The sequence below is a fragment of the Balaenoptera acutorostrata genome, chromosome 6 (genome assembly GCF_949987535.1).
Source record: "Balaenoptera acutorostrata chromosome 6, mBalAcu1.1, whole genome shotgun sequence".
In the NCBI taxonomy this organism is placed as follows: Eukaryota; Metazoa; Chordata; class Mammalia; order Artiodactyla; family Balaenopteridae; genus Balaenoptera; species Balaenoptera acutorostrata.
The window spans coordinates 9,078,705-9,101,922 of NC_080069.1; the positions used below are offsets into that span (position 1 = coordinate 9,078,705).

The 23,218-nt window shown below is 54.2% G+C and overlaps 1 protein-coding gene across 1 annotated transcript; it reads left to right on the forward strand.

The window, feature by feature from the left end:
* The first annotated feature begins 13,275 nt into the window (after window positions 1-13,275).
* On the forward strand, window positions 13,276-22,694 carry RP1L1 (RP1 like 1). The gene is made up of 4 exons (XM_007192784.2): window positions 13,276-13,881; window positions 15,748-15,889; window positions 17,446-21,857; window positions 21,936-22,694. The coding sequence occupies exons 1-4, from the start codon at window positions 13,276-13,278 to the stop codon at window positions 22,692-22,694; spliced, it is 5,919 nt and encodes a 1,972-aa protein (XP_007192846.2).
* Window positions 22,695-23,218: the final 524 nt, after the last annotated feature.

Consider the following 23,218-nt stretch of genomic DNA (forward strand, 5'->3'; position numbering starts at 1 on the left):
GCCTGCACCCCTGGGCCTCCTCCCAGGGCTGGGTCTGCCCCATCTTCTCTCCCTTTCCTTCCTCAGCAGGACCCGGCCTCTTGTGGCCCCTCCCACGTCCCTTCCCCATCGCCCCCCACTGTGAGAGGCACGATGACAAAATGACAAAAACATTCTCGAGGAAGCAAGCTGCCCGGCTCACGGAGGCCACCGTGAGTGCCAGAGAAAGCAGGATTTGGAGTTATTCATTCCACTTCCATGGAACGATTCCAGATCTGCCCTGTGCTGGTTTCCCCCTTCCTGTTTTTGAAACCAGACACTTGCGGTCACAGTATCTTCCCTTCGGTGGGTACAGAACCTTTAAGGGCCGGCCGGCCTTGGTTTCCCTTTCGTCAAGGATGGGCTGCTCCTCTTTTGCTTTCAACCAGCCCTCATCAACGTATGGAGGCCGCACTGGGGACGAGAAGGCAGAGTCTGCAGCCCGACGGCCGAGGAAGGCTTCCTAGGGCACCCACATCCACGACCCGGGGCCGAGGGACCGACAAACCCTGGAACTCTGCCCACTCACGACTCCTCCGTTGTTCAGTGGGGTTTCCTGGCGTCTCCTCTCCTTGTAGGTCACTGTAGGAGCAGTGAGATAACACTTATGTATATATATTTATATTATTTAAAGGCTACTATATTTATATATTATTTTAAAATAGTTCTATAAGTAAATACTAATTTACATGTATATATTTATATAATATTTATACATATAATCACTTTGTAAGCTGAAAAGAGCTTTACACATGTGGGCTTTAAGAGTTCTTTTAAAAAAATTTTTGTGTTTACAAGGGCATTTATTGCAGTGTCGTATATAATAACCTCAGTGGAAAATGCCCACCCATAGGGTGTTGGTTACATACGTGTGGTAAAGCTCTTAATGGGATATCATGAAGCTTGTTTTAAATTTAACTTCATTTTTATTGAACTATAACGTACGTACAAAAAAGCGTATAAATCAGGGGTAGGGAGCTGGATGAGGTTATCGGTAAGTGAGCCAACACAACCACCCTGCAGATCAAGAGTCAGAACACCACCAACACAGCACTGCCATTCAACTATACTTCAATACAAAAATAAAATGCAAACCAAAATTAAAAAAAAAAAAAAAAAAGAGAAGCAGAACACCATCAGTACTCCAGAGCCGTCCTCGGTGAGCTCCCGATCGTTAATCCCGCCCTCTGCCTCACACAGAACCTCTGTCCTCTCCTGTAACAGCATAGATGCATTATTCCCGTTTTGAACTGCATGAAGGATTAAATACTCTATGACACCTTATGTCCAGTTAAGAATTCTTTAGGCTTTGTGAACTCTTGCTGAGCTGTGGATGTATATTCACTATGTGTTCTGAGGAAGCGCCCCTCCCCTCATGGGGTGTGTGTGTGTGTGTGTGTGTGTGTGTGTGTGTGTAGGTACTGTTGCCATGACAATATCCCCGCCTGGGCGTTACTGCCCACAGGCCCTCTAATCCGTCCTGCTGGTTGATCTTGGGCGATCACCATGTTTACAACATCGCGCTCCTGCTCAGAAGCCCTCCATGGCTCCCGATTGTGCTGGCTGCTTTATTTACAGACCCTTCTCCCTCAAACCAGGCAACGCCACCCCTCCTGAGAGGCAGGCGTTCACTACATCAAGCAAGGCCCCACTTGCAAAGCTGCTGGAGGCCTCGCCCTGCTCTGTCAATGTACATCTTCCTATCCCTTCCACCCACTGGGAAGTCTCTGTCAAATCCTCTGGCCGTGATGGCCAGACACTCCTCTGTTGTACTTAGACTTCACATCATCACGTGGGTTGGCATGCAATTGGCATCCAATCGTGTCCGGCTGTTACTTTAGCTCAGTGGTATTCAACGCTGGCTGAGAATCAGCTGGGGAGCTTTAAAAAAGAAAGAAACTGAAAACATTTTTTTTTTTTTTTTTTTTTTATAGTGAAAACATTTTTAAATACTAAAAAATAGTTTGGGCTTCAGGCCAAACCCAAGTCTCCCAATCTCTGAAGGTGGAGTCTGGATGTCAGTACTTTCAAATGCTTTCCAGGAGGTATGGGCTGAACTGTATACTCCCCGCTATACTCATATGCTGAAGCCCTAACCCCCAGTGCATTCTGAAGAATGTGACTGTATTCGGACACAGGGCTTTTAATGAGGTAATTAATTAAGGTGGGCACTAATCCAATATGACTGTGTCCAGATAAGAAGAGGAGATTAAGACACAGAACCACAGAGGGAAGACCATGTAAAGACACAGGGAGAAGACGGCCGTCTACAAGCCAAGGAGAGAGACCTCAGGAGAAACCAACCTCCTAACTCTTTGATCTTGGATTTCCAGCCTCAAGAACTGTGAGAATATAAGTTTCTGTTATTGAAGCCACTCAGCCTGTGGGATTTGCATGGCAGCCCGAGCTGACTAATACACCCGGTGACTCCTCTGCACGTCCAGGGTGCAGCTCTGAGGCAGAAGCCAGACACGTGGGTCCCCCCATCCTCACCTCCCAGCTAGATGGTAACCTCCCTGAGGCCAGGGATGGGGCTGTACCTTTGATTCCCTTGGTATAAAGCTGGCTACTGACCCATCGGTAAGTAGCGGCTCATTGTACCATAGGACATGGCCCCCATGCACTTGTATTCACGGTCCTTTACTTCTCATGCCTCCATCATACTTGGAGATGCTTTGGACTTTTTTTTTTACAGTGTTTTTCTGCTTATCATCTTGGCCAGTTTTACATCATAAACAACTTCTATCATTTTCTGTTAAAGGCTTTTTTTCTATCCCAAGGATCCTGACTTTTGTTGGCATGTTTAATATTTTCTCATATGTCGGGTAAACATCTGACTCTTCTGACCCTCTATGTGGCCTGCTTGGCCCACTGGCGTTAGATAACTGCCACTTCCATCGACGACATGCCATTTCTGGGAGAATATTAATCTTTTTTTTTTCCCTTCTTTTTCTTGGGTCGCATCGCGCAGCATGTGGGATCTTAGTTCCCCAACCAGGGATCAAATCCATGCCCGCTGCAGTGGGAGCACAGATGGAGTCTTAACTGCTGGACCGCCAGGGAAGTTCCAGGATTTTTATCTTTTTCGGAGATGCCACTGGCCTTGCCATCTCCCGACTCTCTGGGGCCATTGTCCTGTCACTTTTCCCGTTGTACGTGCAGGAGACAACCTTGCTGAAGGCTCACCCGCCTCCACATGCCTTGTATGGCTTCAGACCATCACACCCAGGAGAGCTCCTCTTTTAAGAAAATGGACTGTTTAAGAAACAGTGGATTTGGGGTTTGGAAGTAAACTTAGAGGTCATTTTACTGACGGGAAACTGAAGCCCAGAGGTGGAAGGCGATTTGCCCACCGTGGTAGAGCGAGGCAGTGGCCACACCCGTGCTGGAGGCTGCCTGCCTGGTAGCTCAGAGCTCTGCTCTCTGAGTCACTCTGCTACCCCGTCAAGGGGAATTTCTTCTCCTGGGAAATAACGTCGGCAGAGAGCAAAAGCAAAGCTCTCCGTTCTCCAGGATTCGTCTTGAAGTTTTCTCTCTATCCTTCATGGCCCTCAGATTTTATACCACTTTCCCTTTTCCGCACTTGAATGCCAACCACGGCCCAGAGGGGCCATCACTGCCGGCCCTCATTTTGCTGTCTGGTGCTGCCGCGGCCACTTCCAACTCCCCGTACAGGTAGCGATGGCCATGTAAGCAGGTGCTGCTGAGGGTTGTGGGCAGAAGTTGTTGGAGGAAAGTTTCTGGTCAACTTTCCAAGTGACTAACTCAGTAAGTGCCCGGCCTTTCCCCCTCCCTCCTGCCTGGAATGTGGGTAGGTAGCAAAGAGAAGAAGGGCACAGAGCTGGACAAAGCAAGACAGGGCTCTGGTTCCCAGCTCTTCACTCTCCACTCCCAGCTTGGGGTCAAGTGGAGGAGTACTGGGCAGGGGGGTGGGGGGAGAGATCTAGAGAAGGTGAGAGAGACACTCCAACAGCAGAGGGCTTCAGTCCAGCCAAGACCCATACATAAGCTCTAAAGGAGACCTCCTTTTAGACTCCTCATCACCCTCCCACTCAGGGCAGGGCCTCATCAAGGTATATTTGGAGGATGGATTGGAGAAGGCTCTGATGCTCAGCTTTCCTGAGCCACCTGCGTTCTATGGGGTGTGGACAGAACCAGGCAGGAGCTCAGGGGCTGACTGTGAAGCTACAGGTGGTCTTGCTCAACACAGAGACTGAGGAGGTAGACCACTAGTGTCAGGCTGAATGGATCACAGTCAAACTGCAGGACCCACAGCAGCCATCTTGTGACTGTGAGGAAATTTGAAGAGGGAAGTCAGCAGTAAGGTGATCAGGGCAGAAATAAAGAAAGTGCCAGGAACATTGTTGACATCTTGGAGAATCTGTATCAGCTCAAGAGTGTCTATCTCTAGACTTCTTTGATGTGATAGACAAATTAACTTCTACCTGGTTTAAGTCATTTTGTGGGAGGGCTTCTGTTACTTGCAGCCAAAGGCACTTTCTGACAGAGCAGTCATCTTAGGATCACTCCACTTGTTTAAAAGTTGTTTCCCAAGTTGAACTGAGATCAGCCTCTGTGTCCTAGGAAAGTCCTGGCCATTCCTAACTCCCGGTTCTGCCTTCTAGGGTCACCCCAGAGAAATCTAGTTTCTTTCTTGTCTCCAGCATCTTCCCAGTTCCTTCCCACTGGCTTTTTCATGTTATTGGTTTTCACTCCATCTCTTACACCTGTGATTGTTTGTTTGTTGGACCTCAGGCTCCCTTAGTTACTTTCTCAGCTGCTCAGGGCCCTGGGCAGCCTGAGGGTGTGTGTCCTGTGTGTCACTTCTCAGACCCTCCCAGCCCACAGCAGCTGTTGGATTTGCACTTCCCTTGGTTGTTTATTTGTTTCCTCCATGCCCTGACCCATGGCTGGTCAAGAAAGCTTTCTTCCCTTGGGCTATCCTGCCCCCATTTTATTATTATCATAGTCTTTGCTGACTGTACTCCTCACCCCACCCTTACCACTGCACGGCCTCCCAAGCCTCATTTATTCTGCAAACATTTGTCAAGCACTTACAATGTGCCAAGCATTGCCTGGGACAGCAGGGCCACAACCAGAACACTTCCTGCCTTCAAGGAGCTCAGCCATCCCACTTTGCCCATTCCACTTTGCAGTTTAAGCTCTGTAAATCTGAGCCATCTCATTAGCCTACTTCCCTTGTTGATAAGCTGTCTAGAGAATATTAGCAAGTGTGGGGTGGGGGAGAGGCAGGACAGGAAGATACTCTAATGCTGGTGGTTTTTTTTAAAGACAGTTTCCAAGGATTTTCCTTCCTGTGTCAATATCAGCTATCAGGGTTCTTCCAGTGCTAAGTCTCCTTTCCTGAGTTGCCATGAATATGTTGTCGTGTGTGTCTTTCCATTATCACCAGAAAGAAAGAGAACCATCTTTGGCAAAACTTTCCTCAGGACCTATAGGTTGAATAAGAGGGTTTATATTCACAAACACGGTCTCTTTCTTTTTAAGTCACACCATCTGCATATACTGGTCAGCCCAGAGCTCAGTGTTTTTTCTCACTACTGTTCTCCCTCTCCTTGGTTTCTTCATCTTCAAGGACTACATCAAAGTTTCCTTTTCGTTTTGTTGTTGCAAGCATTTAAGTTCTATTCTCTTAGCAAATTTCAATTATGCAATACAGTGTCATCAACTGCAGTCGCCATGTTATGCATTAAATCCTCAGACTTCGATCAAAGGTTTATAATTTGGGCTTTGTGATCTCTGGGGGGTATTTTGCGCATATGGGAATGTGCTCATTTTTTAGAAGAGGGTTTTACCGTAATGTTGAAAGGGTAAGGTATTATCTAGAAATTTTTAAAAACTAATGCCTTTGATATTTTCTCAAGAGGTCATCCAGATTAAAGGGTAATCATTTATAACACAGCATCATGTGCTATCTTTTGCTGCAAAACTCCTAGTGTAACCTCAGCAGCCCTTTTGTTTAGCACCTTCATTTTAGGATTAAAGTAACTGAAACTCCAAGAAGTCGAGTAGCTTGCCCACAGCCATCAGCTAGTTACTGGCAGAGCCAAGGTGGGCTCATGAGCCTGGGGTCCCCTGGAAGCAGCAGGGAAACTCACGGGCCAAAGGGTGAGGACTCAGGTGCAGAGCTTCTGTCTTCTTTCCTGGATTTTAAGTTCTGTGAGGCATGAGCCCGTCTCACCACACTAAGCCTCATTCTGTGTCTAACCATATTTCTAGCACATCGTAGATCTCAATATTGGCTGCTAGATTGCTTTACATCTGTTAATTAAAAGTACTACTCTTGGGACTTCCCTGGTGGCACAGTGGTCAAGACTCTGAGCTCCCAATGCAGGGGACCCGGGTTCCATCCCTGGTCAGGGAACTAGATCCCACATGCATGCTGCAACTAAGAGTTCACATGCCACAACTAAGGAGCCCGCCGGCCGCAACTAAGGAGCACATGAGCCACAACCAAGACCCGGTCCAACCAAAAAAAAGACCCGATGCAGCTAAAAAAAAAAAAGTACTACTCTTGTTAGACCCAATTTCCCTCACATTCCGTTTATTTTCTTCCTGAATCAACCACTCAGAACCTCAAGCACAGGGCGTTCTGCTGTGTGGAGCTGTTTCCCTTGCCCCTCACCACCTCAACCCCAGCTTTGGGAAGTCTCCATCCATCAAGTCGCCTTTCTTAAAGGGCAATTCACCCCACTTCCTCCTTTCTTACACTTACCCGCCTGGTCATCGTGACCTGGCCATCAGGTTACAGCACAGTGGCGCCCTGATGCTGTCATCACTCGAAATCAATCAAACCCAACCTTGAATAAGTACTGGGTCTTCATCATGGATCTGCGTACAGCCTACGCTTGACTCCTGTTGTATTTCACTGACTTTAATACACCCAGGTTTCCTGCACCCCTCCCCCCGCCATGTTTTAATATCTCTGAAATCAGGATGCAATCTTGCAATTAATAGCATGTCTTTGTCTTAGTCTGTCACCATTTTTTTCTTTCTTTCTTCTTGGCTCGTAAAATAATGGCAAATTCGAGTCACTGAAAGGTGGTGTTGAAAGTGGCTCTAGATCCCACCCAGCCTGGGGCACTGGAAGACCCTGTGCAGGGCTGAGTTGCCTCTAATCGGTGGCAGTTCTCCCTGGAGGCTACGTGCCGCCAGCGTTTTTCTCCAGGGACATTGGCTGTTCACACCATCCTTGCTCCTTCCAGCTGTTCATTTGTAACATCAATCAGTCAACCTTCAAGGTTTCGGCCACAGCATCCTCCGCCCCACCTGTTCCTGCTTACTCCTTCTTAGGTTGGCTTTAGTGTCTTTGCCACTGGAAGTTTTCCTCCTGCAAAGCCCAGCCTCTATCCAGCCTGCAGACTTCTCTCACCCTATTTATTCTCTTCCTGAATCCATCACTCTTGCTGCCTGCTCCGCCCCCAGCCCCTGGCCTAGCCCACTTGCAGGCCTGCCAACAAAACTGTTTCCTCGCCTGCAGGCCCATCCTGCCCAACTCCTCCGCCAGGACTGCCACCTTTTCGAGCGTTTCCTGAGAATTCTATTTTTTTCTCCTTTTGCCCCTTAATCTGTTTTTCTCTGCTTCCCTCCCCTACCCACACACAGCTGGGGTGACTCCTATGCTTTCTTCCTCCTGAAATCCCCTGGCACCCTCCCCCATCCTTTGCTGCCCTAAACCGGTCCCACCATTGCTAGGATTTGGTGCTGCGGGCCTGGCTTTGGCTGGAACCCATTTCGCACTAGTGATTTGCCCCCCAGTCTGTATGCTGACTGAGATCACCCACCACCACTTGACAGCCAGACCCTGCTCTCCTGCCTGGCCCTGTCCACCCCCCATTAGAACCCAGGTGGCTTAGGAAACCTGGACATCGGAGCCTCCTGCAATCTGCTCTGCCCAGCACACCTTGAGGCCCTGCCCCGAGTGGGAGTGGGGTGTGGGTCCCGAAAGGAGGTCTCCTTTAGAGTTTAGTCACGGCGCAGCTGGGCAGACGCTGTCTGCTGCTGGAGTGTCTCTCACCTTATCTAGATATTTCCCACCTCCAGTCTCCCCACCATGACCCCAAGCTGGGAGGCAGACCCTATGTGCTGTCCCCCAACTCTGCCCCCTGCTTCTCTTTGCCATTCTCCCCAGCACTTCCTTGCACCTGGAAGGGCCAGGCTCCCCACTTCCTCCAGAACCTTCTCTTGCTGTCCACCCCCTCCCCCACAGAGAGTGTTAATGGGGGAAGGGTTGTCTTCTCTCTCCTGTGAAGTGGGTCCCTGATCACGTGCTCACAAGTGGTAAAGAAGAGCTGCACGCACCCTCCCCGTGGGCCAGGCCTGGTATCCTACCTATCTCGTCTTGTTAAAGAGGTCAAGTCTCCCCACTCCTGCTTAGGGAGAGGAACCTCATGATTTTGAAAGGAGGGATGCAACGAGGGAAAAACCCGGTATATGTGACTTTGCATATCAGCTGAGCAGTAACCCTCTGTCCCACCTCTGAGGGTCTATGTTATACTCCCCCCTCCCCCATCAGGGTTTGCAGGAAAGGGAGTGTTGACCCCATCCCCAGGGACAAGGTGAGAGGATCTGGGAGGGGCCTCAGAGCTCCACCCTCCCGCCCCCAGGGGCCTCCCTAAGTGAATCTGGGACAGACAGGGCACTCACTGGCGCTGTGCCTTGGGGGATCCATGTCCCTTTCTGTTTCGGGTGACAGAAACTCCAACTCAAATCCATTAAGCTAAGTTGAGAATTGTCGGCTCGTGTATCCGAAGAGTCCAGTTTTCCAGTCTGGGTGCTGGTTTCAGACCTTAGTATGTCCAGGGGTGCGGCCAGGTCCTTAGGACTTGGTTTCCCATTCTTGGTGGTGACGTCTTTATCCAGCTCCACGAGGCAGCCAGCTTATCCCGGCCTCGCTGCCAGCAGGGCCAGTGCCAGGAAGAGGCCCATCTGATCCTGGGAACTTACCAGGGGATGGGAGGTGGAGGGGAGGGTGGGGTCCCAGCACTGGGCCCTTCAGTGCTGCAACTGGGGCAGTCCAGGTAAACTTAGCCTGCTTCTTACTTCTCCTCTGTTTTTGCCAGACTCAGTTACCATCCCCCTCTTCCTTACTTACCTGTTCTTGGATCTAAGGTAGGAACCCCCTGAGTTTGCTTTTGCCAGCATCTCAGACTTCCGTGGGGAAGGGTTCTGGGCTCTGCCATTGCAGTTCCTGGGGTCAAAGCTGTGCCAGCCTCGAGGGGCATTCCTCAGCCCCCTTAACAGAGCCTGTCAGATGCACGGTGTGCATCAGTCGAAGGCCCTTCCAGAATACCCAAGCTTTCTTTTTCCACCACACTTTTGCACATACACCCTCACCTCGAATGCCAGGAGCAGAGCAAGGATGGGAAGGTCAGGCACCGTGTGGCCCTTCTCTGTCCTGACGCTGTGGCAGCTCTGCCGTATGACGCGGCACAAAGGAAGCCTCAGCACCTCCTCCGCCTATCCTTCCAGCCCACCCCACAGGTCAGAGTTGGCACCACGGCAGTATCTATTTGCCACGCCAGTCCTAACTTCCTCCTTCTCTGGTAAACCCCAAGTTGTCCTTTAAGTCTCTGCTCAGGAGGCTGCACGTCACCTCCTTCAGGAAGTCTTCCCTGATTTGCATTCCCCTGAACCTGCTTTCAGTCACACCCTGTGTATATATATATCTATCTCTATCATCTCAGAACATGTTTTATGCTGCATTTTAATAATGTACCTACTTGCCACACTAGAATATGACGTTTTTGAAGATGGGTGCTATGGCTCAGTCATCTTTGTATTTCCAGGACCCAGCATAGAGCCTGGCACACAATAGAAGCTCAGAAATCTTTGTTGGGTACGTGAATGCATGAATGAAGGAGTGGTTAAATGAATGAATACACTGGTCTGGGAGCCAGGTCATTTTGAAGGTGAAAGGATCAAAAGTTCATTAAGCCTCTTTGAAAAAAGAAAATCGATTTTCTTCTCCCTTCCCTGTGGCTGCAGGAGGAGGTGGCAGATGAAGCAGAGCCTGTTTCTGCTGATGAGGCTGGAGGTCAAGTGGTGTCCTCATCTTCCTGCGAGAAGCCGCGTGACGCGTGGAGCCCTGTGTGCCCTCCCCTTGCACAGTCCACACAGCAGGCTACCCTCCTGCTTCAGCTCCTTCTCCTGGGTCCTAAGTGTTTTCTAATTTGTCTGTGTGTGTGCACGTGTGTGTTTATCTGTGTATATGCAAGTAAGCAAGTGTGTGCATGTGTGTATGCGTGTCTGTACATGTGTATGTGTGTCTGTGTCTCTGCATAAGTGTGTGTGTGTGCGTGTGTGTGTGTGTGTGTGCACGCGTCAGCGAGCCACCTGAAGCGACGTGCGGGATCTTGTCTGTCACCTGAGTGCAGGTGCGTTAGCAGCAGGGGGTGGTCCCTGGCTTCCCTCACTTCTCTGGGGTCGTGTGCTTGGTCTCACACTGGGAAGGAGCCTTCGGGCTGGATCCTGGCTGTTCTCAGCCTGATCTTTTGGACTTAAGATCCCTTGGGTCACATTTCTCTTTTTATTTCAAAAATCCACTTGGAGATTGAGAATTCCAGTTCAGAAAGAAGTTATTTGCTAAGGAATGTCAGAGGAAAGGGGCCGTCAGCACTTGAGGGTACTGAACGCGTCGTTGCCACGAGACGCTTTGGCCAGGGTCCTGGGGGAGCCCAGACGGGCTTTGCCTTCACTGTCTCTCCCCTCCCTGCAGAGCTGCTGCCGGGAGGGCCCTGGGGAGGCCCTGCCTGTTCAGAAGCGGGCTGTGAGGAGCAGCCGTCCTGGGAGACAGCAGAGATGCTGGGGGACACGGTGACACTGAAGGACACAGTAACACTGAGGGATGCAGTGATGCTAGGGGGTGTGGTAATGTTGGGGACATGGTGAGTATGGGAAATATGGTGACACTGGAAGACATGGTGACATTGGGGGATATGGTGATGATGGGGGACATGGTGACAATAAAGGACATGGTGATATTGAGAGACACCATGACACTGGGGAGCAGAGTGATGTTAGGAACATGGTGACACTGGGGGACATGGTCACACTGGGGACATGGTGATGTTGGGGGCACCATTATGCTTGTGGAACTATAAGGACATAGTGACAACAAAGAACACGGTGACATTGGGGGACACGGTGACACTGGGAGTCACAGAGACATTGGAGGACACAGTGATGCTAGGACATGGTGACACGGGGGGACACGGTGACATTGGGGACATAGTGATGCTGGGGGACATGGTGGTGACTCCAGGGGACACTGTGACCTTCCTTCTCCTCTCAGTCCCTCAGTTAGGGCCAAGAAAGATGCTCATGGCCAAAAGTGAAACTGCAAATCAAGTGGGAAGAAAGGGCGCCCTCGGGAAGGCACGCCGGAGGAAGAGTGCGCAGCTGCGGGGACGTGCACCGGTGCTGGGGTGGCTAAGGAAGCAGCTTAGAGGGATTAGCTGGGGGGGACGAGGCTGAGGAAGCTAATTATAAGTTTGTGCAGAGATGAGGGAAGGTTATAAGCCCTCTTGTGCACCAAGATTTTAAAAATGAGAGCAGAGTTCTTTCCCCGAAGACGAATGGGGATAAACGGTGAGTAAAGGTGAAAAAGGAGAGGTGGGCGCTGGCTGGGCTGTGAGCGGGGGAGATGGCTGCGGCCGGGGAGACCGCGGTCACCTGCAGTGTGCACAGCAACGGGGGCCCTGCTAAGTCTGAACCCCCTGTAATCAGGGGAGACCCCTCATCTGATCCTGACTGCGTGCGTGGCAGCTGCTTGGCAGGCCTGGGCTCTGCTGGGCGGCTCTGTGAAGCACGGGTGTCATCAGTCGGCGGCACTTCTTGGGCCCCTGCTCTGTGTCAAGCAGGGGGCTGGGTGCCCCGGGGGGTACAGGTTCTGTGCCCCACGCCTTGGGGTAGTTGGCCAGGAAGGGTATAGGGTGTAGGAAACATTGGGGAGCCGTGCTGAAAATGGGGCTTGCCCCGGACTGGGGGGCTGGAGAAGCCTCCACAGAGGAGGACAGCCGAGGCGGGGCGCAGAGAACGCGGCCGCGTCTAGTTCTCTGACTAGAGAACAGGGCCTCCTAGTCAGGCGGCCTGGTCAGAATGGAGGATTCCTGCAGGAAAAGGCAGGAGCTGGGACTCAGGGCGGAGAGGGCCTTGAATCGTGCAGTAAAGGCATGGGCTTTTTCTGAGGACACTGCAAACCACCCGAGGGGCTTGGTGCACTGGAAATGTCCCGAGAGGAGAGGGTTTCGGGACAACTTGGTTAGCCGGTGCACAGAACAGAGCGCCATGTGGTGACCTGGGCAGGAATAGCCTGCAGCTGGCTTTTGCAAGAGTCCCAGATGAGGCAATGGGGCTCCACCACGGCGGGAATAGAAGCGAACAGTTGGACGAATGGCCTTGACCCCGCACAGCTGGCCTGCAGCCCTATCTCCCACGTTGGTGGCGGCAGGCTGTGGTACTCACCCGCAGGGTTCATCTTCCAAAGACTTTGGAGGGATGCAGGGGGAACATCCTTCTATTAAAGCAAACCTCCCTGTATAATGGAGAAAAAAGCACGGCATCAAGTGGCGGCATCCTCTTTGAGTTACGAGTCTCCTTGTCTGCATGCCACCCTAAGGGTTTGGGACGAGGGACTCTGCTCCGGCCCTCCCACCTGGCTGCTGGAGGATGTGAGTGCAGAGAGCCTGGACTCCCCCATGTTCACACATGACACTTCGCTCTGAGAGAGAGGGCAGGGCGCCTGGGTCTCCTGACCACTGGTTCGGTATGCTTATATCCCCTTATTCACCAGCCTCCTTAGGAGATAAACTCTACACTATCCAAAGGAGTTCAAGGTGGTAGAAGAGGGTAAGAGAAACAGCAAGAGAAAGGAGAGGAATAAAGGTGTATTGATGCTTGCTCTGTATGCGTAAATTCATTGAATCCTTATGACCACTGCGCAGATAAATATGGCTGCATGTTACCAAAACACAGACTATGTCATCAGCCTCCTGGGTCACACAGTCAATAAGCGGGGGGTGAGGGATGGGATTTGAATTCAGATCTTCCCATGCCAAATCTTTGGCCTTCCTTCTACTCATCAAAATGGATTAACCTGCCTCTCTACAAGGTTGAGAGGAGCAGATTTGGGGTGGGCAGGGAGCACCTCTGTAACGAGGGGGAGGAAATGCACAGACCCCCTTCTCTGACTTTCCTCTTCCTTTGATCCATTTCAGCTGCCTGGTCCTCCACACCATGAACAGCACCCCGAGGGATGCCCAGGCCCCCGGACACCATGAGTGCCTCCTGCCTTCTGTGGCCCGGACCCCCTCTGTCACCCAGGTCATGCCAGCCAAGAAGATAACCTTCCTCAAGCGAGGGGATCCCCAGTTTGCTGGGGTTCGCCTGGCCGTTGACCGACGCGCCTTCAGGAGCTTCGGGGCCCTGATGGATGAGCTGTCTCAGCGCGTGCCGCTCTCCTTTGGGGTGCGCTCCGTCACCACGCCCCGGGGCCTGCACGGCCTCAGCACCCTGGAGCAGCTGCAAGACGGCGGCTGCTACCTCTGCTCCGATAAGAAGCCCCCCAAGACCCCCAGCGGGCCGGGCCGGCCACGGGCGAGAAGCCCTTCTCAGCAGTCCAGGGATTTTGAAGGCTGCTGCAAGGCACCTGGAACAGCTTCTTCCTGCAAGAGTCTCAGAGCCCCGAGGAGGGTCACGCTGGTTAAGAACGGTGACCCTCGATACCAGCAGGTGGTGGTGCTCAGTCACAGAAACACCAGGAACCTGACGGCCTTTCTCAGCAAAGCCTCGGATCTGCTGCACTTCCCCGTGAAGCAGGTGTACACAACCGGTGGGAAAAAGGTAGGCTGTCGGGTTTGACATTTCCTTAAAAGGTTCTCTGGACCTTAGCTCAAAACACTTAGGTGGAACTGGGAAGTTATTCCTTTAAAAGAGGCACTGATTGCCCTGCTACTAATTAAAGGTGAATTGAGTGGAGACATTCAGTCAGTTAATCAAACGAGCAATTGTTCTTCATATTTTTAGCTACCATTTAGCAAGCGCTTAGTACCCGTTCCTTGATCACTTTGTTTTCTTATCCAATCCTCTTAATCTATTTTGGTGAGAGTTCAGTGTAGGAAACAGAAAAGACTCCAAGTGCTTTAAGCAGAAAGCAATTTCACACAGGGCATTGGGGGGACTTTCAAATCTTTGGAAAGCTGCGGGAGTGAACTCCAAGTTGGGTGCGCAGGATTGGCTCCCAGCGTCCTGCAGAAAGCTGCTAAGTCTGCTCCAAGCTGCTGTGATTGAGCTCAGGAGGACTCCTCTGTAGTGGAACCGACGCTTATAAAGCTGGGTCAGCAACCTGCCCCAGCTGCATCTTGATGCCCAGGGACACCAGCCACTGCTGCCTGAGCACCATCGCCTCCCGATGCCCACAGACTTGCTTTGTAGTCACACAACAGCCAGAAGCAAGAAGAGACAGTGTCTACCTCGCTTGCCTTCCCAGGCTTGACCTACCTGATGGAACCCGATCGGCATCCGGCCTAACTGGCAAGAAGGCTGGTGAATGTAATTTTTGCCCTTCTGGGTTTTGCTGAACATGAAGGTAACCCAAGATGGGCAGGCTGGAGGATGGAGGTTGACTGATCTAATCCACGTAAACTCTCACAGTCTAGTCCTATAGCTACTGACACCTGTATACACCATGCTACCAATACTTGAATTTATAACAGCAGCTACAGCAGCGTGTCCCCACCTAACAATGGAACTATCCCTCCTGCCATCGAGATATATTCCCCTGCTCCCCAAAGTCGCGTCAGTGCTGTACCATTCTCTTCCAGCTCAGTCACGATCCCACCTTTATACCCTCTATCTTAAGAGCCCTTTCTTTCATTTCCTTGTTAATAAGCATACCTTTCTAATTGGAGAAAACGAAAAAGAACAGATTCTGTACTTTAAAGATGGAACGAAATCCCCCAACATCGCTAATTATGATGTAATGCTATAAATTGTGCAAATCATCAGATAGGCAGGATCCTTGGGGCCAGGTGAGATTTTTCTAAAAGCAGGGACCTGCTTCCTGGAATGCAATCCAGCATGGATGTTGCCTGCACGACCCAGCCCGGGATGATGGTGGGGGGTAGGGGTAGGTGGGGCAGGAGCCTAGAGAACCATCGGAGGAGTCTGGGAGAGAAAGGCCATCTGTGCCTTGTCCTTCTCTGCTCCACTAGGGGCAGAAGCAGAGGCCCTGGGCTCAGATTAGACTGGAAAGCACAGATCAGACCCAAGAGAGGACTCTGCCTGGAAAAAGTGTAAGATAGTGAATCAGGTCTCCATATGGGAGCCCTGGACCTTCTGTTATGGTTGCTCTAAAAAATACACATTCCAGAGGGAGAAAATGTGGGCAGGGAAGCAAGTCAAAGTCTTCTTGAAGTCTTTTCCACCTGAGTATCCAGAATAACCTCTAAACCACAGGCCTCGTACCAGGTGGAGGGAGGGATGTAGGTAGAGAAGAAGATCATGGTGGGAGGACCTCAGCCCCCAGCCAGTCATGGAGGTGTAATGAGGAGTGAATGGGATCCTTCCCTTGGATCAGAAATCTGGGGTGAGATGTGCAAATATCAGGAAAGGGACCAGCGACAGTGGAGTCTCCCTCTACCCATGTCTCGCTGGACAGAAGCGGGTCCTACAGACCACGCCTCCTGACTCTGCACTCTGCTTCCCCAGGTGGACTCTCTGAAGGGTCTGCTACACAGCCCCTCGGTGCTAGTATGTGCCGGTCACGAGCCCTTCAGACCTCTGGCAATGGAAGATGTCAGAAGAAATGGAAGTGAACCTTTATCTGGGCAGACTTCAAGGAGCAAAAGTGGTGAGTTGGTTCCGCAGGATCCCCAGTCTTATTTGCCCTGGATGGTGGTTTGGTAGGGCTGGGCAGATATCCTTTCTAGATAATTAAAAAACCCTGCCTTTGGCTCCAGCTCTTGGGCATCCCATTTGTTTGGGGGTCTCTCTTGCCTCTTCCTCCTTCTCATCACCATCAGCCTTAACTAGGTTGAACACTTGGCTGGGATAAGAGAGATGGGAGTCTGGTATTTAAACAGGGATTAAGAGATCTTGAACTTTAAGCTTCTAGGATCTAAAATAAACTTTGTTAAGAACCACAGTGGGCATGACATTATGGAGGCAGTGGACCATGGATATGTGGCCTTTGCATCTTTCAAGAGTCATGACTCTCTTAGGCAACAGTGAGGACCAAAGAGACCAAAACAAATGATAACCATTGATCATCTATCCATCCATCAATCTATACAGCCAAACATCCATCCATCCAGGTGCCAGAGGTAGCCTTCATTATTAAAAAACAACAACAACAACAAAAACCCAAAAAGCAAAACTATTGGAATGACAATGGGCAAATGTTGGCGAGTAAACAAAATAATATCCTTTGTGGAAAGCTATTAAGAGAATGACAACAATGGTTTCAGTGATTGCCTCATGCTGGGTGTTGGCTGTACAAAGGCCCATCAGCCACAGCCCCTCCTCTGGAGGAGCCCCCAGTCTCATTTGGTGCTTATGGAGGAGCAGGAGGGGCAAAACCTTCTCCTGCCCAGATGGACTCAGGAGGTCTGCTCTTCTGCCGGCCATAGGCTCAGCCTCTGCCAGCCCCTCCCTCTTGCCAAGCGTTAGCTCAGGAGATGAAATGAGAAAGTACCACGGGCTACATTATCTCTCGGGATCATGTCTTTCTATCCCCAGTGACCCGCTCTTCTTCTCGTTTTCATGGCTGAGGGGCAGGCTTAGCTACCAGGACCTGCTATCGTGTGTCCAGGTCCTTCCTTGCAACCATTTATCAACCCCAAAGCTTGATGAGTGTTAAGATGATAAATCATCACTAATAATTGCAAAGCATTTTACAGTTACAATCAGGTGTGTCCGCAGCAGCTTATTGATTTTTGCTTCCTGTGCCGTGGGTGGGTGTGAGCGGAGCTAGGATTTAGCTCTGGGCACTGATGCTCTGCAATCAACTCTACTGCCTGTCGAGAACCTACCTCGTGCCGGCAACTCTGCAGGAAGCTTTACATGCACTGCCTTGCATCCTCAAAACAAACCTACCCGTTAGATACCGTTACTCTTATTTTACAGCTCAGGAGAGAGGCTCTGCCAAAGACTACACAGCTAAGAAGTGGCAGGGTTGAGATTGATTCGGACTCCAGGTTCATCTCACTGGGCTCTGCTGGTTCACACCCTGGCAGCTCCGTGAATATTCGTTCTAGAATGGCTTCTGTCCTTACTGCTGGTTTTGGAGGTGGCAGGGGTATACAGACCGTGGAAGGCTCGTGACTGGCCTTGACTCTTCTGTCCCGAAGCTCTCCCCGGCAGCTCACTGTCTTTCCTTCTTTTCTCTTGCTTGTCATCGTGCACCAGGGAGCTGGGGGCCAAAAGCCAAGCAGAGCGTGATCCACGCGCGGTCCAGGCCAGGCAGCAGGCCACGGCAGTTTTCCTTGCTGTCGGAGAGGTCTGGGCTCAGTGACCCCTCGGTGCCTCTGCATCGTGCCTGCATGTGCCCTGCTCCTGACAGGCACCCTCAGGACACAGCTGCCCAGCTCAGCCCGTTGGTAGCCGGTGAAGACATTGAGAAGAATGTGCGCGTGAACGAGGACGGCAGCTTGTCCATGGAGATGAAAGTCCGCTTCCACCTACTGGGGGAGGACCTGCTCCTGTGGTCCAGGAGGGTCAGGAGGGCCAGCAGTCTCACAGCGGCCAGTGGGGAGGGCCCCGTCCTGGGGGAGGCAGATCCCCTCGGCTGTGTGTGGCGGGGCCCCCCTAGGGACCCCTCAGAGCCTGGGGCACAGGGACTGGGGCCCTGCGAGGCAGGAGGTGTGGGAGCCTTTGACCGAGGCCGGTGGCAGCCGGGGTCTAGATATGAGATCTGGATGAACCCCCTTTATGCCCCCCAGGGAGAGCAGACAGCCTCTCAGAGGAGGTCTGGGCTGACCCAGAAGTCCCACTCCAGGACCCCCAGGAGCCAAGGGGTCGCCAGCAGGAAAAGAAGGAGCAAGGACAGTGCCAGCCCTTCCTCCAGTGACAGACCCCCTGAAGGTTCTGAGACCAACTCTTCCTGCTGTTCCAGGTCCCTGGAGGATGGTGTGGGCAGCTGTGGCCCACATCTGGCCTCAGGGGCTGGTGAGGGCACAGGCGAGGGAGCAATGCCGGGCCGCAGGGAGCACCCTGGCGGCCTGAAACCTGGGACCCGAGGCCCGGCAGACGCTTTTCCTGACTCCTCGGCAAGTGGCGGGTCTCACGAGGAGTCCAGTGAAAGGGGTGAGCTGCACCAGGGCCGCCCCAGCAAGAAGAGCAGGGCCGTGACTTCCTGGGGGGCCACCCAGGGGGGAGGCCCCACTTCCCCCGCTGTGAGCCCCTCGTCTGTAAGGAAAGAGGGCCCACGGGCAGAGGAGAGTGGACAGGGCGCCGGGTACCCCCAGGCCAGGAGTGGGTCTGGGGTGAGGCTGCGCTTGGCTCGGGGCGGCCGGGCTGGCTCTGGGGAGGACGCAGGAGGCCACTCTCCGCCTTCTGCCTGTGCCTCAGCCCCAGGCGGGAACAGAAAGCAGGAGAGCAGAGCCAGCGCCCTGTCCTTACCCAGCGTTTCTGTCCTCAGCCGAGGGTCCCAGAGGGGCCGCCCCAGGCAGCACCACAGCCCAAAGGACACCCACTGCCCACTCGGCTTGCCTGTGTCCAGGCCAGTGCCGGGGCCTCGCAGCAGAAGCAGGGCCCGCCCAGACAGCCCAGCGCCTGGCCCTTCTGAAAGCCCACGCAGCCCCAGGAGCCGGGCCTCCCGGGACCCGGGGCCACCCTTCTCTGCCTCTCTTCATTCCCGGGACACGCGAGGGCTCAGCAGCGTTCCCATCACCCCTGTGAGCAATTCTGACTGTGTTTCCAATTTCCACCCCTCAAATTCCCCCGCTGCTGAGACCGAAGGGGACCCTGAGTTCAGGGCGTGTTCACCAGCTCCCACGCCTTCAAACACATCTGGCTCTTTCAACTCCCAAGCTGATGGCCTGGCTGAAAAGGCAGGGGGTGACAGTCCCAAGCCTTCCTGGCCCTTGGTCCTGCCGGCCGGGTGGCCCGAGGGAGGGAGGCCGGGAGCGCACGGGGACAGCTGCTGCTCACAGCTGGCCGCATCCCCGGCCCTCGGGCCGCCCAGAGGGACGACGCAGTCGCTGCCAGCCTCCCAGTCTTGGGGCGGCCAGGGGTCCTTCTCTGAGCCCTGCTTGGCGTGCAGCAGGTACTGTCCCATGCCCCTCAAGCCGCGGCCCTCGGGCAAGAAGCATGCTTTGTGGACCCTCAGCCACAGCGAGGGCACCCACAGTGCTGACGGGGAGCCGGGCGGGGCCGAGGCGGGGGAGGGAAAGCTGGACGTGCAGTGCCCTCGGCCCCCTGGCTCTCCGGGAGGGGCCGTGGGGAGCGCAGTCAGAGCCGCGAGAAGGGGCGGCTCCCACCGCGGTCCCAAGCTCGGGAGAACGTTCCAGGAGAAGGTCTCGGGTGGAGGAGACGGCCTGGAGGAGCGAGAGGAAGGTGGCTGCAGGACGCTGGGCGCCCTGCCCCGAGCCTCCCCGGAAGCTGTGGTCCGTGCGTGGCTGAGCAACATCCCGGAGGGGCCCGTGAGATACGAGATGCTGGGCGAGGGTGAAGTCGCGGCTGGGCACAGCCCGGAGGGGCCCGTGAGATACGAGATGCTGGGCGAGGGCGAAGCCGCAGCTGGGCACAGCCCGGAAGGCCCCAAGGAGGACCCTGCCGACAAATATCCCCCGGATGGCCTGGAAGGGTCAGCGCCGGCCAGACAACTGCCCCTGGAAGGGGCGGCCAGTGAGAAAGCAGAACCAGATGCAGCCCTCCCAGTGACTGGCAGTGCCGGTCCCAAGTCAGGAGAGGGCCTGCCTTGCAGTGGGGTTTCAGAAGCCCCTGCGGAGGCTGGTGAAGGCAAAGCAGCGGCTGTGGACCGTGCGATGGGCCAGTGCGAGCTTCCCAGCAGGGTCTCTTCCTCCGTACACATCATGAAGGCGCTGATGGGATCCAGGCCAGGCCGGCCCAGCAGCGTGCCCGAAGTGTCCAGCTCAGTGGGCAGGAGGCTCGGCCGCTCGGCCCAGGCCCTCATCACCTGTCTCGCCAGGCTCCGCTTCTTTGATGATGACCTTGGGTCTCCCGCTGGCAAAGTGAGGTTCACAGACTCTCCTCGGTACCAGGAGCTCCTGAGCACCTTCCAGGCCCTGTGGCCGGGGAGTGGCCGTGGGCACAGAGAGCTGGACTCGGGCCTCCGGGAGCTAGGCTGGGGCCAGGCCCTGCCGGCCCTTGGGTCCCACGCTGCAACTGAGGACTTCACGCCGACATCCTCCTCTGGTGTGGATGTCGGCAGTGGTTCCGGAGGCTCGGGGGAGGGCCACGGGCCCTGCACCGTGGACTGCGCCCTGGTCCCTGAGACGATGGAGCTGCCCTCAAGCATCCCCTGCCAGAGACCTGATTCCAGAATCTCAGGCAACCCGGAGGATCCGGGAAACCAACAGCCGGGTGGTTCCGAGGCTGGTGTTGCCTCCAGCGACGACAGGGCAGAAAGAAACAGCGGGGAACAGATGTTGGGCAGTGACCTGGACCAAGGTGTTAAAAACACGATGCAAGAAGAGGGGGTACAATTAGAGGAAATAAAAGAGGACAAAGAAAGAGCAGAACTGCAAGAAGAGGGTGTTAAAGGGTTTCCCGAAGAGGAAGGAACCACAGGACGAGAATTGCCAGGGGCGGGCTCTCAGGACGGGGCGGGCGCCGGGGAAGACAAGAGCCTGCAGGAAGAGGAGGGAGACCCCACCTCGGCCGCGCTGAGCCCTCCAGGGAAGACAGAGAGCCCGACAGAGCGCCCTAGGAGCCTCAGGGAGAGCGACCCAGACGCCAGCGGGAGTCAAAGTGGCCCCAACGCTGAGCCTTCTTTGGAGAAGTTGTCCACAGCAGCTGAGACAGGCTGTGGGCAAGCCCAGGCCAAGCTCACCCAGGGGGCGGGGGAGAAGGGCACTTCCACAGCCCGCAGAAGGCCTCTGGACCCTGACCCCCTCTGGGTGTCCAAGTTGCTGAAGAAGATGGAGAAGGCCTTCATGGCCCACCTCGCCACTGCCACGGCCGAGCTCCAAGCCCGCTGGGGCCTGGAGAGCAGCGACCTGCTGGACCAGATGGTGGCCGAGCTACAGCAGGACGTGGGCCGGCGGCTCCAGGACGACATCGAGAAGGAGCTCCGCAAGGTGCAGAGCCGGGCGGGGGGCACGGCGCCGGGGCCACCCAGGGAAGCCCTCCGCCGCGAGACGCCCCTGCAGACCAAGAAGTGCAGGCCGCACCTCCGGGACCTGAGTGTCCTCTCAGCTTTCTCCGAGCACACGCGGGGCTGGGGGCCCCCCTCCTTCTCCCTGGAGGACCTGCCAACCTTCAGGGGAGCACTGGGGACCCGGCCGGGGGAGGAGGCTGAGGAGGAGGAGTTCTGTCCCTGCGAGACGTGCGTGAGGAAGAAAGTGGCCCCTGCATCCCCGAGGGACGCAGTGCGGGCAGCCAGTGCGTCCGTCAGAGAGGCCTTTGACCTGCAGCAAATTCTGCAGAAGAAGAAAGGAAGATGTGCGGACGGGGAGACAGCAGAGGCGGCCCCTGCGAAGAGGGGGATGGAGCCCCTTGAGAGGGCCCCCTCGGGGACGGACCCTGTCCGGGGAGCTGACGGAGGCCCTGAGCTGGGATCAGGCCAGGGCCCCGGGGAGGAGGAGGGGGACGAGACCCTCAGCAGAGATGAAGCCCCCTGGGGGGCAGAGGAGGGGGCAACTGCTGGGAAGAGAGAAAGGAAAACAGACCCCTTTGTAGGCAGCTACCCGGACGGGGTGGGGCGGGGGGAGCAGGGTGTGGGCAGGGAGGAAGGAGACCCGGAGGTGGGCTCTGGGGCTGAGGACACTGGGGCGGGTGAAGCCCCGGGAGGAGGTGACCCAAGTCCTGGAGGACAGAACGCTGGTGCCGAAAGTGCAGAGGCCCAGGGAGCTGAAGGGGAGCAACAGCCAGAGTCAGGAGGAGAAAATCAGTGTAAGAGAGAAGCGGGCCCTCAGCCTGGCCCCGGACACCGCCAGTCGCGCGAGGCTTCTAGAAACAGCAGCCCAGACCAGGAGGGCAGGCCCACGCCGTCCCTGGCCCCAGGTGCAGACTCCCCCCGCCAAAGGTCAGGCCTGAAGTCAGGCCTCTTGTCCTCCAGCACATCATCTCTGGGAAACTGCTCTCAGCTCTCTCAGAAAAGCTCCGAAGATGAGCCTTCAGACAGACACAAGAGGAGCATTGAAGACGAGGCCAAGGGCGTCCCTGATCCAGATACAAAAGTCACAGGCACGTGTCCAGAAAGCTCCCCTTCTGAGCAAGAAGGGGTCCCCTCAGGCTTGAGGACTCCAGAGCGAGGAACAGATGAAGGTCTGACTCCAGAGCAGGGGGAAGAGGGAGGCCCGGCTTCAGAGCAGGGGACAGAGGGAGGCCCGGCTCCAGAGCAGGGGGAAGAGGGAGGCTCTGACTTAGAAGCTGAGAAGGTAGTGAAAAGTCTCGCTTCCACAGAAGTGATGCTTAAAAACCTCCCCATGGACAGGACAGATGGCTTTGGCCAAGACGACTTAGATTTCTAAGGATCCAGCTGCAAGACAGTCCTGAGTCTGGAGCTCAGCCTACTGGAGATGCATAAGGGACATGGGCAAAGATCAAGGACTTGCCAAGGACATGGCCACCCCACACTGCCCCAGTTCTAAATTCTGGGGTTTCCAAGGCCCCATCGGTCTATCCACCCACCGTGTGAAAGAGGGTCATCTCAGATCTTCCCCATTACGGGAGGTCAGCTGCCCCAGCGTTTGCCTGCTGGGCCCAGGAGGACGGAACTGCCTGGCAACGGTCCAGGAGAGGTTTTGTTTGTGTGTTTGATTTTTGCTAGTGAGTGTTTCCCTCGTTCTTTGCCTATTGATCTCCAGTTATTTCTCTCCTTGGCCTCTCCTGGGCACTGATGTCTCTTGACTTTGAAGTGCTTTTTTCTAGTCTTGACTATATTTGGTGACTCTGCAGATGTGAAAATTTGGGAGAAGAGGATAAATTCAGGATCACTGGACAAAGTTTGTTCTCAGCCCCAAAGTCCAAGTGTCTTTCCTTAATTCTTTTTTTT

Bases quoted from the DNA above. Each gene is read 5' to 3' on its own strand.
- RP1L1 (XM_007192784.2), top strand. From the start codon at position 13,276: ATGAACAGCACCCCGAGGGATGCCCAGGCCCCCGGACACCATGAGTGC. The intron at 13,882-15,747 runs GTAGGCTGTCGG...CTGCTTCCCCAG, and splicing joins ACACAACCGGTGGGAAAAAG to GTGGACTCTCTGAAGGGTCT. The intron at 15,890-17,445 runs GTGAGTTGGTTC...ATCGTGCACCAG, and splicing joins GACTTCAAGGAGCAAAAGTG to GGAGCTGGGGGCCAAAAGCC.